This window comes from Nanorana parkeri, unplaced genomic scaffold (assembly GCF_000935625.1).
Source record: "Nanorana parkeri isolate BGI_ZX_2015 unplaced genomic scaffold, ASM93562v1 scaffold2162, whole genome shotgun sequence".
Classification (NCBI taxonomy): Eukaryota; Metazoa; Chordata; class Amphibia; order Anura; family Dicroglossidae; genus Nanorana; species Nanorana parkeri.
The window spans coordinates 162660-179187 of record NW_017308430.1 but is presented as its reverse complement, the minus strand read 5'-3'; the positions used below and the strand labels follow the sequence as shown (position 1 = coordinate 179187).

The window sequence follows — 16528 nt, the reverse complement described above, 5'->3', positions numbered from 1 at the left end:
GCACGCAATTTTAAGGCTTGACATGTTTAGTGTCTTTTTACCCGACGTGACCCCGTCTTTTATATTTTACCAAAAAATTGGGTAATAATAAATGTTTTATCATTTAATATAGGGGAAACTGTTTTTTTTTTTAAATTTCGGTAATTTTTCCTTAATATAGTAAAAAAATAAAACCCCCAGTGGTGAATAAATACCACCAAAAGAAAGCTCTATCTGTCCCCAAAAAAGGGTATAAAATTCATTTCAGTACAGCGCTGCATGACGGAATAAATGTCAGTTAAAGTACCGCAGCGCTGAATACTGAAAAATGGCCTGGATGGGAAGGGGGTTTAACACCGCGGATGTCAACTGGTTAAATAAAAGGTGATCTGAAGTGCTAATACGGACTTCTCTAGAGTCTCTCCCATCCTCTGGAACTCTTTACCCCAACCTGTCCGTCTTGACTGCCTTTAGGTGTTCCCTCCTAAAGACTCATCTCTTCAGGGAAGCCTATACCACCTCAACCTAACCACTGAACCATCACGTTCTCAAATAATTCATCCCCACACAGCTACCTCCTCATGTATCATTTCCCCCTCCCCTTTTAGATTGTAAGCCCCCAAGGGCAGGGCCCTCCTTACCATCTTGTCTTGAATTGTATTGTGATTGTAATGTCTTCCTTATATTGTAAAGCGCTGCACAAACTGTTATAAATACTATATAAATACTATATAATATTAGACAATGTAAATATAAAATATTGCATATTAATAATCCATATTTACATATCCAGCCAGCAGTTAAACCTCTCAACTCCTTCTCATATGTTTGCCCCTCTGTTTTGAGCTCCTCTGTTTAAAAAGGCATGACTGCAAAGTTCAGTTGCTCAATCTTCAATTCTCCGAAAAAACGGATTGTCTCTCCCTTGCCCTTCCTGCAGACTCTGTTTTAAATGGTTCTGTATGTAGAGAGAGGCAGAGAGTCTCAAGGCAAGCAGCATCTGCTCTGTGACATCATTGTCAAGTATGCATCCTTTATTAAATGGTTATTTTAGCTGGAATTGTATGTATTTTAGTGTTTAGTATTTTATACCCTAAATTAAAACCTCCCATAGATTTCTGGGAATGGGGAACAAATGAAAAGTCAAAAGATGAAAGCACATGCAGTATGGATGCTTGTGGACTCCACATATTTGATATTCAAGGAGACAGTTATTAAACATATATGTTGGGTTTCCTCCCATACATCGAATTAATGGCACGGTAGGCCCATAATGACCATTCTTGGCCAATAATCAACATACATGGCTCTAGTTTTTGTCGTTCTCCAAATGTCTTGTTTGGTTATCTTACATTATAATCTGTATGATCAATAAGTGTTTTTTTTTATTTTTGTGAAATCTTTACTCAGTATTTTTTTTAATGTAAAATTGTATATTTCTTATTATTGTTTAGGTATCTGTTATATGATGTGAATCCTCCAGAAGGGTTTAATCTGCGCAGAGATGTTTATATTCGTATGGCCTCGGTTATAAAGACGTTAAGAAAGAACTCGGACTGGGTGTTGGTTCTGCCTCCCTGGGGGCGGCTTTACCACTGGCAGAGTCCCGACATCCACCAAGTCCGCATTCCTTGGGCTGAATTCTTTGATCTCGACAGCCTGAACCAAAATATCCCCGTGATTGAATATGAAGATTTCCTAGCTGGTGAGTGTGAATGACTAGTTCACAAAATTGCGAATCACCACACGAACAAGGACACCACACCCCTAAGTATACAGAATACAAAAACAAAATAGAGAAATGGGGCTTTAAAAGTGTCATTTATCAAATGCAATGAGACCCAGTTCAAAATTACACAAAAAAGTTGCTTAATGTATAAAAATATATATATTTTTTATTAACATACGTAATTAACAAAGATGACAGATTAGCAATATAATTAAATGGTACAAAACCTCCCTGGATCACACATAGATACATACTGTGTATATGACAATAACTTATTAACATATATCTCCTTAAATATCTCTTTATATAATTGCATAAATAATATATTGATCCATAATTGTTCAGTAGATCTATGATGTGTACAGTTTGACGCGTTTCGCTCAAGGCTTCATCAGGAAAATATGGAGGTGCCTATAATAATCATATGGATCTAGTAATCAATACATCAATATTTGTACCTTTCCAAAATATTATTATAAATTTAAAATTAAGGTTCCACATTACATAAAAAGATCAATCATAAATAAATACCATTAATGGAATCTCTGTCCTACTACAAGCGCCCCTACTGCCGGAGAGCCAACCCAAACAACCCGGGAGGTAAGGGAAGTAGGGGACCATGCGGGCCAACGAATGGGGAAGAAGGTAAGCCTGTCCATGATGTGTCCTTCAAACAGTTACTGGATGCGTTCTGGAAGTCATAAATATATATGTATATATGGTTGGAAAGACAGTAAATCCCAAACTGACATTGCTCTCGCATTGATTACTTTACTTTATATTTATACAGTGGGCTAACTATTATCATAAAGGGGTATCAAAGCATATTCCTTCCATTAGAGGCCATAGGGACATGCAATGAAGGTGACTCAAAAGCATCTACTAATAAACAATGGTATACAATGTTAGTAGTAACACAAATCCCAATGTAAATGTCCCAATGGATCCAAAAAGTATCCTAATAGATAAAATACTATATCCATTTCAATCCCATACATAAATCTATATAAATAAAAAATAGAGCTGCTGAATAATATCATCTAATCCAAATCCATACTGAAAATGTTGGGAATATATACCTGCTCAATGTGTGGAAGTGTGAATGACTAGCAATGAAATGTGAATATTTCACAGAGGTTGGTAAAGACACAGAACATCTTTACAGAAAAAAGAGATACAAGGGAATCGCCTTCAGCAGGAACATTGCCTTTCATGTCTTAAAGGATCATTAAAGCCTCCGGCGTTTTTGCACATATCTACGGCTGGCAAACATTATATATTAAAAAAAATGCGTTAAAAGCGGTTTGAACTTACCGGTGTCTTCCCCGCGCGCTCCCGTCTGAAAATGTGAAAATTCTCGGGCGGCCGCAAAGCATCTTGGGGCGGGCACAGGCGCAGTTCACATTTTCGGCCAGGGCGCGAGGAGAGACACAAGGTAAGTCTATGGACGCGTGCACCCGCATGCAGACACTGTGGGACAGGAATGGCCAGCAAGGACAGAGGAGACAGCACTGGATCGGAGACCCGCGGCACCGCTGGAGGGACAGATGAAAAGGACAAGAAGAGGAAGATCAGATTAAGAAACATCATTTAAGGTAAGTGCTGACATTAACATTGGGGGGAGGGAAAAATGTTTTTGTCTTTAATGTCACTTTAAGTATATAATTGAGAAGTCTTGCTCTGACTTTCAATATACCATGCTGCTCCAAACGTAGCTACATAACAAGGAACTCGCGGCAAAGTAAACATGCCACATACCGCTTGTCTTCACCGAGGATAACACTTTATTGCTTGCTAACAAGCACACTGTCATCCCCGCCTCTAAATCATCTGCCTCCAAACCACATGTGATGAATTTCACCCCTTAGACACTGCAGAGTTCCTTTACTTCAGTTCCTGGATGCCATAGTGATACTACTACTATTTAAACTAGGAATGCACCAATATATCGGCGCTGCTCTGTGTCCCAGCGGGGAGGAGAGAAAGTGACAGCCGGCCAAGCGCTGCGTGAGGAGAACGCTGTGAGCGGCCATTGTCTCTCCTCCCACACCGCTCTGCCACCTATCACAGTGCGGCAGAGCGGTGTAGGGGCGGAGACGGCGCTGTCACAGGAGGCTGGGCTCTCCTCTCAGACCGCTCACTCAGCCTCCTGTGACAGCGTGTCAGAGAGGAGAGCGGGTACAAGCAGTCAGTGATCGCTGAGTGTCTGTAGATAATTGAGGACATGGCATGCTGACTATATCCCCATTTATGAATGAATGGGAGTGATCTATATCCACTCATGTTCACTCATAATTGTAGTTATAGTAAACATACTATATTCTCAAGTTATCAATGAACAGGAACACTCATAGAGGATTCCTGTTCATTGATAACAGGGGATACAGAAAAAGAGATTGAGAACTCTGTGTTCTTAATCTCTTTTTCTATTTTAAAAGGGAAATATCAGGGGTCTGTTTAGACCCCCAATATTTCCCCCGAAGCCCCTAAAAGTAAAGTAAAAAAAAAATATTGAATAAATAAAAATAAATATTAAAAAATGTAAAAGTTTTCATAAAAAATAAAAATAAAATATTTGAATAAAATAAAAACATTTTTGGTTTCTGGTTTTGGATTTTTTCATTTCGGTTTTTAAATTTCTATTTCGGTGTACCTCCTAATTTAAACCCAGTTTGAGTTTTTTATTTTTATTGAAGAAAATAAGTTGCCCAACAGAAACATGCAGCCTTCAGTCTAATTCTTACCTTCTCCCTTAGGGCCTGTTCACATGAGTTTCAGGTCCTGATCAGGTGCAGATCTGCAGACGCGGTGCTATGTGTTTTTGATGCGTTCCAGTTAAAAAAAACTTTTTTTTTTTGCTGGAGTGGGGCTGTCAGTATGTTAGCTGCAGTGCAGTGCGTTTTTGACCCGTTTTGCGTTTCCGGACCGTTTCCTGGCCGTACAAAAAGTGACATGCAGTATTTGTCTGTCGTAAGCTGAACGGACTGCGCACGTGAGAACTGTAGCCCATAAAACACATAGGGATACATTGGGATGCATTTTTAGTGCAGGAGCGTACGGATCAGGTCAGCACAGAAAACAGACGTCGTGTGAACAGGCTCTTACACTGTCCCCTGCAGACTCACAACTCTGTGGTCCAGCTTTGGTACTCTGACAATGACACCCAACATCATTCAGCTCACTGTTAGCCCAGGGTGTCATGAACCCATCAACTGTAGAACCAGCACACGGCTGTCTTCCAAATAAATTCAAACTTTATTCCACTTGCATCTATACAAAGAACAACTGCTGATGTGCTTTGCCTTACTTGGCCTTAGTCATGAACCCACCCCCTGGGAAGTTATCGTTTCGGTTCCCTGCACAGGTTTGCTTTGCGGGAAGATCTGTTTCAGAAAATCTGCCACTTTAAAGCATTCAATCAGATTTGAACCTGCATTAGCAGATAAAAGTAATAAGACCTTGGCTCATGGTTAAGAATCACATTGGTTGTTATGTGACTGTGAATAGTATGTGCTATATTTATAAAGCAGTGAATGTTATATTTACCAAACATTCACTTCAGGTGTATCCTCCTAGTTCATGTGTTTTAAATTACAGTGATTGATTCACCTGCAGTATTGGTGAATGTCGCATGTCCAGGTTTATAAATATAACACTGTCGTAGTTCTTCACTTTGGCTAGAACTATGAGGCTGAGTGATTTTCACTCACCTCATAGTTCTCCTTTAAATACTGTAAATAAAGCCAATAACTCCAAAGAGAACAACTGAGTATAATTGCTCTGGTATATTTTCTATGTTACTTCCAAAAATAAAATGATAATTTTAGTTTGCCAAAGAGCTGTAATTTTTATTTTAACAATTAAAGAAACGGCAATGACAGCCCAGAGTTTACTGTTGTTTGCTTAGATTTCATGAAGCAGCGGTCTTGCGCACCCTCTTATGGTTGTTGCATGGATTGCAGCTTTGAATTCAAACATGTATTATAGTAAGCGAGCAAATAAATATAATATAATAAATTGTGCTATTCTTCTCCAGGAGACAGTTAAAATACAAAATATTATTTATTTTATGAAGGATAATATAGCCTCAAAAATGATATCAAAATAATTGTATCTTCTGTGTATGGCGTTGAATGTAAACAAAACAATGTTTAAAGTGACATTAAACTCCGGAGTTAAACCTTAAAAACTGCATTTAAGTACCTTAAGGCCTCATTGACACCCAACGCAAGAGCAAAATGTACGCATATTTGTAAATGCATATACTCGCATGTATGCACATACAGTAATACCTTGGTTTACAAGTAACTTGGTTTGAGAGTGTTTTGCAAGACAAGCAAACATTTCTGAAAAATGTTGCCTTGATATACAAGCAATGTCTTGCAATAAGAGCAAAATTCTGCAGAAAAGCACCACCCGAATAAGGCTGTAGCAGTGCGAGCGATGAGTCCGTTTAACAACAATGCAATGTCACATTGAATAGATACCTTGTTAAGGTTTCACGAAATGAAAAAGATTCCATTCAGTCAAGAGATAGCAGTGATTCCGTTAGTGATAGTGAAAGTCGTCCTACACAATAATCCTCCTCTCTCTTGTCCCTCTCACACCAGCCACGAACGTACCGGTAATCAGTTTATTTTTCTTTATATTTTGTACAGTATTGTATTCATTTTTATATGAATATTTTTGGGTTGTGGAACGAATCGTCTGAATTTCCATTATTTCCTATGGGGAAATTCGCTTTGATATACAAGCGCTTTGGATTACAAGCATGCTTCCGGAACGAATTATGCTCGTAAACCAAGGTATTACTGTATATGCATGAACTGTATGCAGTCCCAGAATGCATCACTTTTAATAGAAACTTTAATGTACTGTACGAGCTTACACGCGCACATACACGCATATATGTGCAGCATGCGTGTAAAATACGCACAAATTCCGAGCCCGGACGCATCACGGTTCCATTTTGGGGGGGCGCATCTTTACGCAGCTATGTGTACGGAGCCTTTTATTTGCATGTGCTACATATGGGGAAAAAACCCTGCACGCATCTATGTGCAGCGTATTATACAGCAGTGTGAATGAGGCCTAACTAAAACAAAACTGTAGTTTATTTGTGTATCACTCATCTGTAGATCCTCAAATCATCTCTGAATTGGTGCTGACACTGTCCTTCCTTCTGGAGGGTGTCCTTCCTTCTGGAGGGTGTCCTTCCTTCTGGAGGGTGACTATTGGTGCTGACACTGTCCTTCCGTCTGGAGGGTGGCTACTTTTGTTCCCCATAGTACCTGTGTATGTTTTAAAGTAGTTACCGCCCCAAACTCACTCCCATGATGAGCTACAATCTCGTGTTTAGTGTACCAATTTGTATTGAGATTGTGGTTCATTATGGGAGTGAGCTTGGGGAGGTGGCTACTTTAAAACAATCTTTTGTTCCCCATAGTACCTGTGTATGTTTTAAAGTAGTTACCGCCCCAAACTCACTCCCATGATGAGCTACAATCTCGTGTTTAGTGTACCAATTTGTATTGAGATTGTGGTTCATTATGGGAGTGAGCTTGGGGCGGTGGCTACTTTAAAACACACACAGGGACCATGGGGAAGAAAAGTAGCCACCCTCCAGACGGAAGGACAGTGTCAGCACCAATTCGGAGAAGATTGGAGGATCTACAGCTGAGTGACACACAAATAAGATACATTGTTACTAGTTAAGGTACTTTGAACTGCCCTGGACCTGTAATGCCAGCCCTCATGACACAGAAAAAGAAAAGACAGAGGTAGGAGGTTATATTTACAAAGTTCCTTGGCATCTCTGGTTATAGTAAACAAACTAATAAGCTGAGTTCACCGAGCTCTAACAGTCGTTCAGCCATGAGAGCTAAAAATCACAGTCACATGGCTGAAACAAAATGACTGCTTTGTCATAAAACATGTTTTTGCATTGTGTCTAATGTGTAATTTGTGTTTAACTTTACCACAGCATCATCTTATTATCCCATGTCATTGATACGTACATCCCCCCCACTGAGCCCTTGCCTCTGTTGAATGGGGTAGGCTCCCCCAAATCCATTGCTTAGCCCACACTCAATACCCAGAAGTACACTGTACTCGCTATTACAACTGCGAGGATGCCGCTGCCATACCAACTCAGACGTGCCGTCTGCTCACAACGCTAGAGACTGTCCTGGATCACCTACTTGCTCATAGCCTCACCGCTGGCCACGGAATGCTAAAAATACCATCTTCCACACTGGCTCTTACACATGTTTTTGCATAGGACTTTTAAGAGTACAGCATCATTGTTCTTATACTACCGTATACTAGAGTTTACACGCCTAAAGTTGTAGGTCTGTGTGCTCTATTTTCTGCTTTTTATTTTATATTGCCTAGCAAAGCAAAACATTTTGCACATTTGCACATTTTCTAGCAATACTGCTATGATAGTTTGACATGGGATACAAATAATTAATGGCAACATTGTCATCAGATACACATGCAGATGTATCCAACGCAGTGGGGCAAACTCCATAGAATTACCGCACTTTGCATGTGACCGTTACACTTTGTATTTAATGCAGACTGGCTCAAATATTTTATACATTAGTCTTGAAGGTCAGATGCTCACATATCAATCCCAGACTATAAAATGTACCTTTTATTTTTAAAGGCTAAAATATCACCACTGTATTAACTTTGTCCTATTGTAGCTGAAGGTAGTCCTCGTCTCTTATGTGTTCTCACAGAAAGACAGAGTGGGGGATAAAAGACTCAAAGGGTGCTGTTATCTTTCCATTTCTTCCTCATACCTCAGTCTGTTTTGGCACTTACACTTAGATCCACTAACCATATCTGAACCTCATACTTATTTCTGAGCTATAGGAAAGAGGTTTTTAGCTGACCCTGTACTGTCCCCATAAATTGTCCCTCACTCTAATTGGCTATTGTCTCATGAGTGAAGCACTACATCTTCACACATGTTCTGCCTCTGCTGTGTTTCTTCTTCAAGGGATAATATAAATATAAGTCACCAACAGAAATGTGAGGTGTACACCAGTGTTCAGCACAGACAAACCAACTCATATATGCCAGTTGCTCCGGTTACCTGTTGCCACTCTTTCTGTTATCTAATTAGTTACGCTGTGCCATTTGTTTCCCTTTTAGAATCCGGAGGGCCGTTTATTGACCAGGTGTACGTTCTGCAAGGATATGCTGAAGGCTGGAAAGAAGGTACCTGGGAGGAAAAAGTGGATCAGAGAACTTGCATTGATAAACTCATGTACTCTGAGGATAAGAATGGCTATTACAGGTACGCTGCCTAATATATGTGTTATTCTTCTCCCACCTTTTTACTACCCTGTTTCCCCGAAAGTAAGACCTAGCACTATTTTTCAAGATTCCTGTAATATAAGACCTACCCCGAAAATAAGACCTAGTTTGGTGGAAGCATGTGAGGGGAAACTTGAAGAGCAGGAGAGATGGTATCAGCCTGCAGGGACATACTGTATTAAGGGGATGACAGGGGACTCCCTCCGGCCAGCACAGTGACAGAGAGCACTCCAGTACCAGACTTCACAACTGCTGTCCCCCTGAAGGCACTGCTTAATGTAATGGTACTGTACTGTGTACCGGTAAATGGTACCGTACTTTACCTCCCTGTCCACTGTCTGATGTACCCACTGCTGCACCGCTGGTACTGCTCTCCCTGATGGCAAAGGAAGCCGGCGCTGTAGAAAGCAAGGCTGCGGCGGCAGATCGAGCAGAGCCGCATTAGCTGATACTTCCTCAATAGCGCCGGTTACTGTGACAGGCGGAGTGATACCAGATGACTTTGGATTGTTGTACATGAATACCTTTAGATTGTTGTACATTTTGTTGCACATTAAAAAAATAAAAATAAGACATCCCCTGAAAATAAGACCTAGTGTGTTTTTTTGGGGGCAAAAAAAATACAAGACAGTGTCTTATTTTCTGGGAAACACGGTATATATATAGTAAGCATCACAATGTGATCAATCGTATTTACTTCATCTCAAGGACATTTTGACCACAGCAATTTGATTCAAGTAATGTTCCTGATACTTTTTTGTATTTGTTTCAAATCTGTTTTGAACTACCAAAGCTGTACATGTTTAGAGGTTACATGTTTTGTTCATCAGCTAGTTGAGGGAAGTTTATGCTTTAACAAAAATAGTAGCAATGAGCAGGTATAATGCAGTGAGATGCGATGGAAACTGTACATATCATATATGATATTTACAAATTTCCATAGTCAATAAGGTTGATAAATGGTTTGTGTCCAGTAAGTTCAGCCTCACACAACTTCTGCACTTTTGGTTCAGAAGAAAGCAAAGTGGCTCTCTGGGCAACTGTTACCAGTTCTGTTATATAGAAGCAAAGAAATCCTTCTTGCCCACTGTGGGCAGCTTTATCAAATTTCTAGGTCAGTATATTTCATATTCTTTTCTAGCATTTATAGCAATTATATCTGTGGATATTGTTTGTTGCAATAAAACAAATGTTGCAAGTTCTTTTTTTATCAAACTAATATTGTAGCCACTGGTAAATACAAGGCTTTGCATGAATAACTGAAATGAGAAAAAACCAGCACTGAATGATCCACTTTCATTTTATAGGGGCTGGTTTTGGGGCTATGAAGAGACCAGAGGGTTAAATGTCACTTGTCTTTCAGTACAAGGTTCTGCATCTATTGTTGCACCCGTGCTTCTCAAAAACACAACAGCAAGGTAAGAGGTCATTCTTCTGAGCTTCCTAAAAATGTTAATGTTAAAAGGTTTTTAAAGTGATATTAGTGTCAAAAGGATGTTAATCTATTTCAAATTCTGATGACATTACTTACAATGGATGCTGCTCCTTGATGTTTAAAAGTTTTAGTTTCCTGCAGAATCAGCTGGACTCCTGAGCACTGGCCCTAATATCCTGTTTTAGAGTGACTTCTTTCTCAAGCAGAGTGCTATGCAGTCACCCTTGTGTGTGCTAGTAAGCTGTATGTGTTTCCACAAACACACAGCAAATCAAGCTACTACAGTCCCCCCGCCCCTTCTCCTCCCTTCTCCAGGCTAGTAGATGAACAGTTTCTGGAGTCTGTACTGTCCTTTGTGATCTTGTACAGGACAAGTAAGTTTTGGGAATCTGAACTGTGTGACTTGGAAGCACCTGTTCATAAAAATGATAATTGTAAGTGTTTGGGCAAAGATGTAAAGCAATGCTTTGCTGGGCAATGTATATTTGATTTGAACTCATTACTGAAAAAACAGTTTGAGCGTTTAGTACTACTTTGAGCGGTTTCAAATGCTTATGAAATCACTTACAATGGATGCTGCTCCCTGATGTTTAAAAGTGTTAGTTTCCTGCAGAATGAACTGGTCTTTGGACCACTGGCCCTGATATCCCGTTTTAGAGTGGCTGCTTTCCCTTGCCGGGTCCTATGAAACCGCCCTTGTGTGTGCTAGTAAGCTGTATGTGTCTCCACAAACACAGTAAGACAAGACATTCCTCTATCCCTCCATCCCTCCTTCCTCCCTTCTCCAAGCTAGTAGATGTATATATTACAGGTATTTATATAGCGCCGACAATTTACGCAGCACTTTTACATAGCGTACATTCACATCAGTCCATGCCCTCATGGAGCTAGATGGACAACTGTTGGAAATTGTGCTGTCTCTTGTGATCTTGTACTGGACAGGAATTTCAGGGAAGCCAAGCTAATAGAGTTGGAGCCAGCTGTTCTAAAATGATGACTGTAATTGTTTGGGCAAAAATGTAATGAAATACTTTGTTGGGCAATGTATATTTGTTTGATCTGGATGCATTACTGTAAACAGTTTGAGAGTTTATGAGTTGGCTTACTGTAATAACAAATGTCGGAGTCAATGTTTTCTGTTGTCTTCTAGGTCAGTGATGCTAGACAGAGCTGAGAATCTTCTACATGATCATTATGGAGGCAAAGATTATTGGAATGTAAGTATTGGAGGAAATCACATTTGGTGCATTGAGTATTTATATGGGACTTAAAGGGTTAGTCCACCCAAACCTGATATTTTCTTATAATCTCTGGGAGTCTGGTAGAAAGACTGGATTCATCCTGCCTATGTACAGGTGTTACAAGGGGGCCTCCCTCTGCTTGTTTAACATTGCACAACGAGGAGTGAGACTGAGCAAAAGACAGAACATAACTGAAAACATGCCCAGCGCTCACACTTCTGTGAAAGATAACTAAAGCCATCAGCAGGGTGGACATGCCCTCAGCTCTAGTTGCTATAGAAACCACAAGTAAATTCATCTTATTTCATTTTGATTTATTTTTAGTCAGTTCCAACTTCACTACTTATTAGAAAGAATATGCAGAGCATTTGATTGCAAGTTTCTTTGATCAAACAAAAGGGTGGAAAAGAGAAACTGCTGTACTCAGATCCATTATGTGTAAAAGGATAGTTGTGCAAATATCCTAACGCTGTTCATTTCTGCATTCAGACGCGGCGCAGTATGGTGTTTGCCCACCATCTACGGATGATTGGGGATGAGTTCCGATCTCATTTACTCCAGTCTAACGATGAAGCAGACAAAACCATATACCAGGAAGACTGGACAAAGGTGAAGGTAAGGCACATTTTGCTATATTTTCAATAAGAACACAGAAATAGTGTAATATATGCAGCATTGCAGAAGAACACTCCTGGACAAGGGCAGACAATATTGTATGTGTAAGGGCTTCTAACCCCTACATCAGTGGTTTTCAAAGTTTTTCAGCCTAAGGACTACTTTAAAGGATCACTTATGCCCATCTAATAAGCCATTTTCACTTTATGACCAACCACATGCTTCTTCAATTTATCCAGCTGCTTTATTTCTGCTCTCTCACCCTGTCCGTCTGTGTTTACTTTCTGGACGTTCACTTTCTGTCCATCTGCTTTGACACTTTGTTCTGTCACTTTCTGCCAAGTCACTCACTTTTGCTTAGCCCTTTGTTTTAATTTATTTTTAGATTTTTTAATAGTTCATTTTAACAATTAAAAAATGTAATTACTATACTACTGTATTTTTTTTTTTTTAGAGTTTTGTTATTATTATGGTTGCTAAGCTTAACTCTAGGCAAACAGCTAAATACAGGTAAAAATATATTAGGGAGCTGTTGTACCTGCCAATGTATTTTTTTATTTCTGTCCATCATTACATTTCTGGGATTTAAACGCCCCTGCCGCACAGCACAGCCAGGTGGATGACACCTTTCTCTTTTACAGAGTTCGACTGCAGAAGAGATACAGTGGTGTCTTCTGCTGAAGGGACAATGAAAGAGCAGGAGGAGACTGATGAGATCCTCCCCTCTTTTCTTTCCTCTTATCAGCATATTCTTGTCAGCACATTTACATTCAGCATATATGATTGGTTTCTAGTCATGCCCCCCCTCTCCCTGGGTCCTGGTGTACAAGGGATTGCAAGTGGCTGATGCCAAATTCTATAGCCCTCTTACCTGATTGTCCACTGCTCCCATACCACTGTTCAGTCCCTTCTCCCCTCCTCTTGCATTCCATTCATCCAGTCCAGATGAAGGTGCCAGGAAAATGTCTACTGGAAACCATGTGGTATTTCCGCTAGGCCCAGGATCAGTGCTCACAAGAACAACTGAAAGACTTAAGGCCTGTTCACGCCAGCAAGCCTTGCTGAACACATGGCTGCTGGTGTGCGATGACAGACGATGTGCATCAAATAAAAAAAAAATAAAAAAAATCAGTGCGCAGTTCAGTGGGCACAGCGCAGTGAGATTAGGTTGTACTGTGTCGCACCCTGCTGCACTGGAAAAAAAGTGCACCAGTGGTGTGAATTGTGCCCATTGAAACAAGGCAAACTGCGTTGGGACTGAGCTGGGTAAAGTGTCCAGCACAGCCCCAAAGCTTCTGATGTGAACGTGCCCTTAGTCCTTTCCCCTCTCAGGTCATTGGTAGCATGAAATGCATATACTGGAAATGACAGAGTATGGTGCCATCTTTATTCCTTGCAGTTTTTTTGGAAAACTTAGTGTTCGCTTCACCTGTTAATGGGCCATAGACCGCAGTTTTTGTTTTCTGGATTTTCAGCTGATCAATGTGGACTACCTGCCAAACACCCACACCGTTTAAAAGTAACTTTAACACTTATTTAGGTGACAGGTCATAAGGACTAGAAGAAAAAGGATAATGTCCTGGAAAACCTGAATAACTGCGACTTGATTACTACTTGCCATATAAGTCCTTATGTCATGGGCTGAGCATACCATGCATACATATGTTGTATAGTACACATTATTAATGCTTTATTACCAGTAATTTATAACATCAGATAAAAGCATACCCCTCATGCGTCCTTTACTATAGGAGAATTTAAAAATATGTATACTTATGTATATAGCCAACGTTGAATAAATTGTGCCACCAATTACATGTATAAATAAAACTGTGATTTGAATCCTAATTCCAAAAAATCAGTTCAAATCTTGAAATATGGTTTAGAAATTATTTAATGGTTACCTGCAAGCATCTACCTCAATCATTACAGGCTATGTGACTATAGGTATACGCAACAATTATTATAGTTATACATGAGTTTTGTGCAAAGGAGACTTACTGCACTGTGACAATGAGCTACTATTATAGTGGAGGAGTACAAGACTACTGACATGCATACCATTCAACACTTGAATAATGTCTGCTCATTCGAAGAATCCCTGTTCTGTACAAGTGGCCCTCATTCATCAAGCTAGCAATCAGATTGGAATTTTCATTCATCAACTTCCATTTTTTAGAGTTCACGTCGATGTGTGTTCTGTTATTTTTTCTGTTTGGCTTAGGTGGGCTGAGTTCTAAAAACTAGAGAGATTAAGAGTGTATATGTTTCCATTAGCTACCAGTCAATCCAGCCTTAGCTATCATTATTTTCTGATTGCGGATAAAGTGAGAGTGCTATTATTCTACCTACATTAACCACTTAATGACCAGGGTGTTAAACCCACTTCCTGGCCAGGCCATTTTTCCGTATTTAGCGCTGCAGTACTTTGACAGACCTTTATTCCGTCATGCAACGCTGTACTGAAATTCATTTTATAACATTTTTTGGGGGCTTATAGAGCTTTCTTTTGGTGGTATTTAATCACCACTGGGGTTGTTTTTAAATAAACTTTTTTTATTATTATTGCTATCAAATAGGGGACAAAGAAATCCCCTATGTGATAGCCAATTCACATAACAGGTCCTCTTTATGGAGACATTAGGGGTCTCTAAGACCCCTAATGTCACCTAGGGACCCCCAGAGAAGCTGATGAAGCAGAGATCTGCATCATCAGCTTCTCACCGGCATCTGTAACCGGAGAGTGACACTGAATGCAGGAAGTGATGTAATATACATCATAGTTCAAATCTTGAAATATGGTTTAGAAATTATTTAATGGTTACCTGCAAGCATCTACCTCAATCATTACAGGCTATGTGACTATAGGTATACGCAACAATTATTATAGTTATACATGAGTTTTGTGCAAAGGAGACTTACTGCACTGTGACAATGAGCTACTATTATAGTGGAGGAGTACAAGACTACTGACATGCATACCATTCAACACTTGAATAATGTCTGCTCATTCGAAGAATCCCTGTTCTGTACAAGTGGCCCTCATTCATCAAGCTAGCAATCAGATTGGAATTTTCATTCATCAACTTCCATTTTTTAGAGTTCACGTCGATGTGTGTTCTGTTATTTTTTCTGTTTGGCTTAGGTGGGCTGAGTTCTAAAAACTAGAGAGATTAAGAGTGTATATGTTTCCATTAGCTACCAGTCAATCCAGCCTTAGCTATCATTATTTTCTGATTGCGGATAAAGTGAGAGTGCTATTATTCTACCTACATTAACCACTTAATGACCAGGGTGTTAAACCCACTTCCTGGCCAGGCCATTTTTCCGTATTTAGCGCTGCAGTACTTTGACAGACCTTTATTCCGTCATGCAACGCTGTACTGAAATTCATTTTATAACATTTTTTGGGGGCTTATAGAGCTTTCTTTTGGTGGTATTTAATCACCACTGGGGTTGTTTTTAAATAAACTTTTTTTATTATTATTGCTATCAAATAGGGGACAAAGAAATCCCCTATGTGATAGCCAATTCACATAACAGGTCCTCTTTATGGAGACATTAGGGGTCTCTAAGACCCCTAATGTCACCTAGGGACCCCCAGAGAAGCTGATGAAGCAGAGATCTGCATCATCAGCTTCTCACCGGCATCTGTAACCGGAGAGTGACACTGAATGCAGGAAGTGATGTAATATACATCACTTCCTGCATTCGGGGACCGAGAAGAGATCAAAGGGAGATCTTGTACTGATCGCCGCCGTGCCCGGTCCCAGCCAAACCGGGCACAGCGAATTTCGGGACCGGCAGTGGCGGCGACAGAAGTACGGGGGGGCGCACACCCGCAGCTACTGCAAGCGATTGGGCGTACCTGGCTGTTTACATTGCTAACAGTTCCCCAATAGTGTGCACGTTGAGCGCCGCGCATGAGAGGGGGGAGGGGTTACAAGACTTCTGTCCGGCCGGCAGGAATCTTTGGTGCCTCCAGCCAAAACCTTCTTTCTTCTGGCCATGCATGCCCAGTAGTAATCAATAGCTAGCTTGCAAGTACTCCTGTATCAGGAGTTGGCCCAATCGGAAGGGCTGGAATTTAAAGATGTGGCCAAAAGAAAGAAAGACTTTGGTTGTTGGTCACAGTCATCAGATCCAGGTAAGTATGTATCTGGGGTGGGTGGGTGGGAGATTTGTTTAGGTAAGCGGGGG

General features: G+C 40.3%; 1 protein-coding gene across 1 annotated transcript in view; it reads left to right on the top strand.

The window, feature by feature from the left end:
* POFUT2 (protein O-fucosyltransferase 2) overlaps positions 1-16528 on the top strand; it is a 29310-nt gene that overhangs the window by 5258 nt on the left and 7524 nt on the right. Inside the window, exons 2-6 of the mRNA XM_018572892.1 lie at positions 1434-1684; positions 8873-9017; positions 10345-10455; positions 11623-11689; positions 12203-12328. Coding sequence (XP_018428394.1) covers positions 1434-1684; positions 8873-9017; positions 10345-10455; positions 11623-11689; positions 12203-12328 — 700 coding nt within the window. The remainder of the gene's footprint in view (positions 1-1433; positions 1685-8872; positions 9018-10344; positions 10456-11622; positions 11690-12202; positions 12329-16528) is intronic.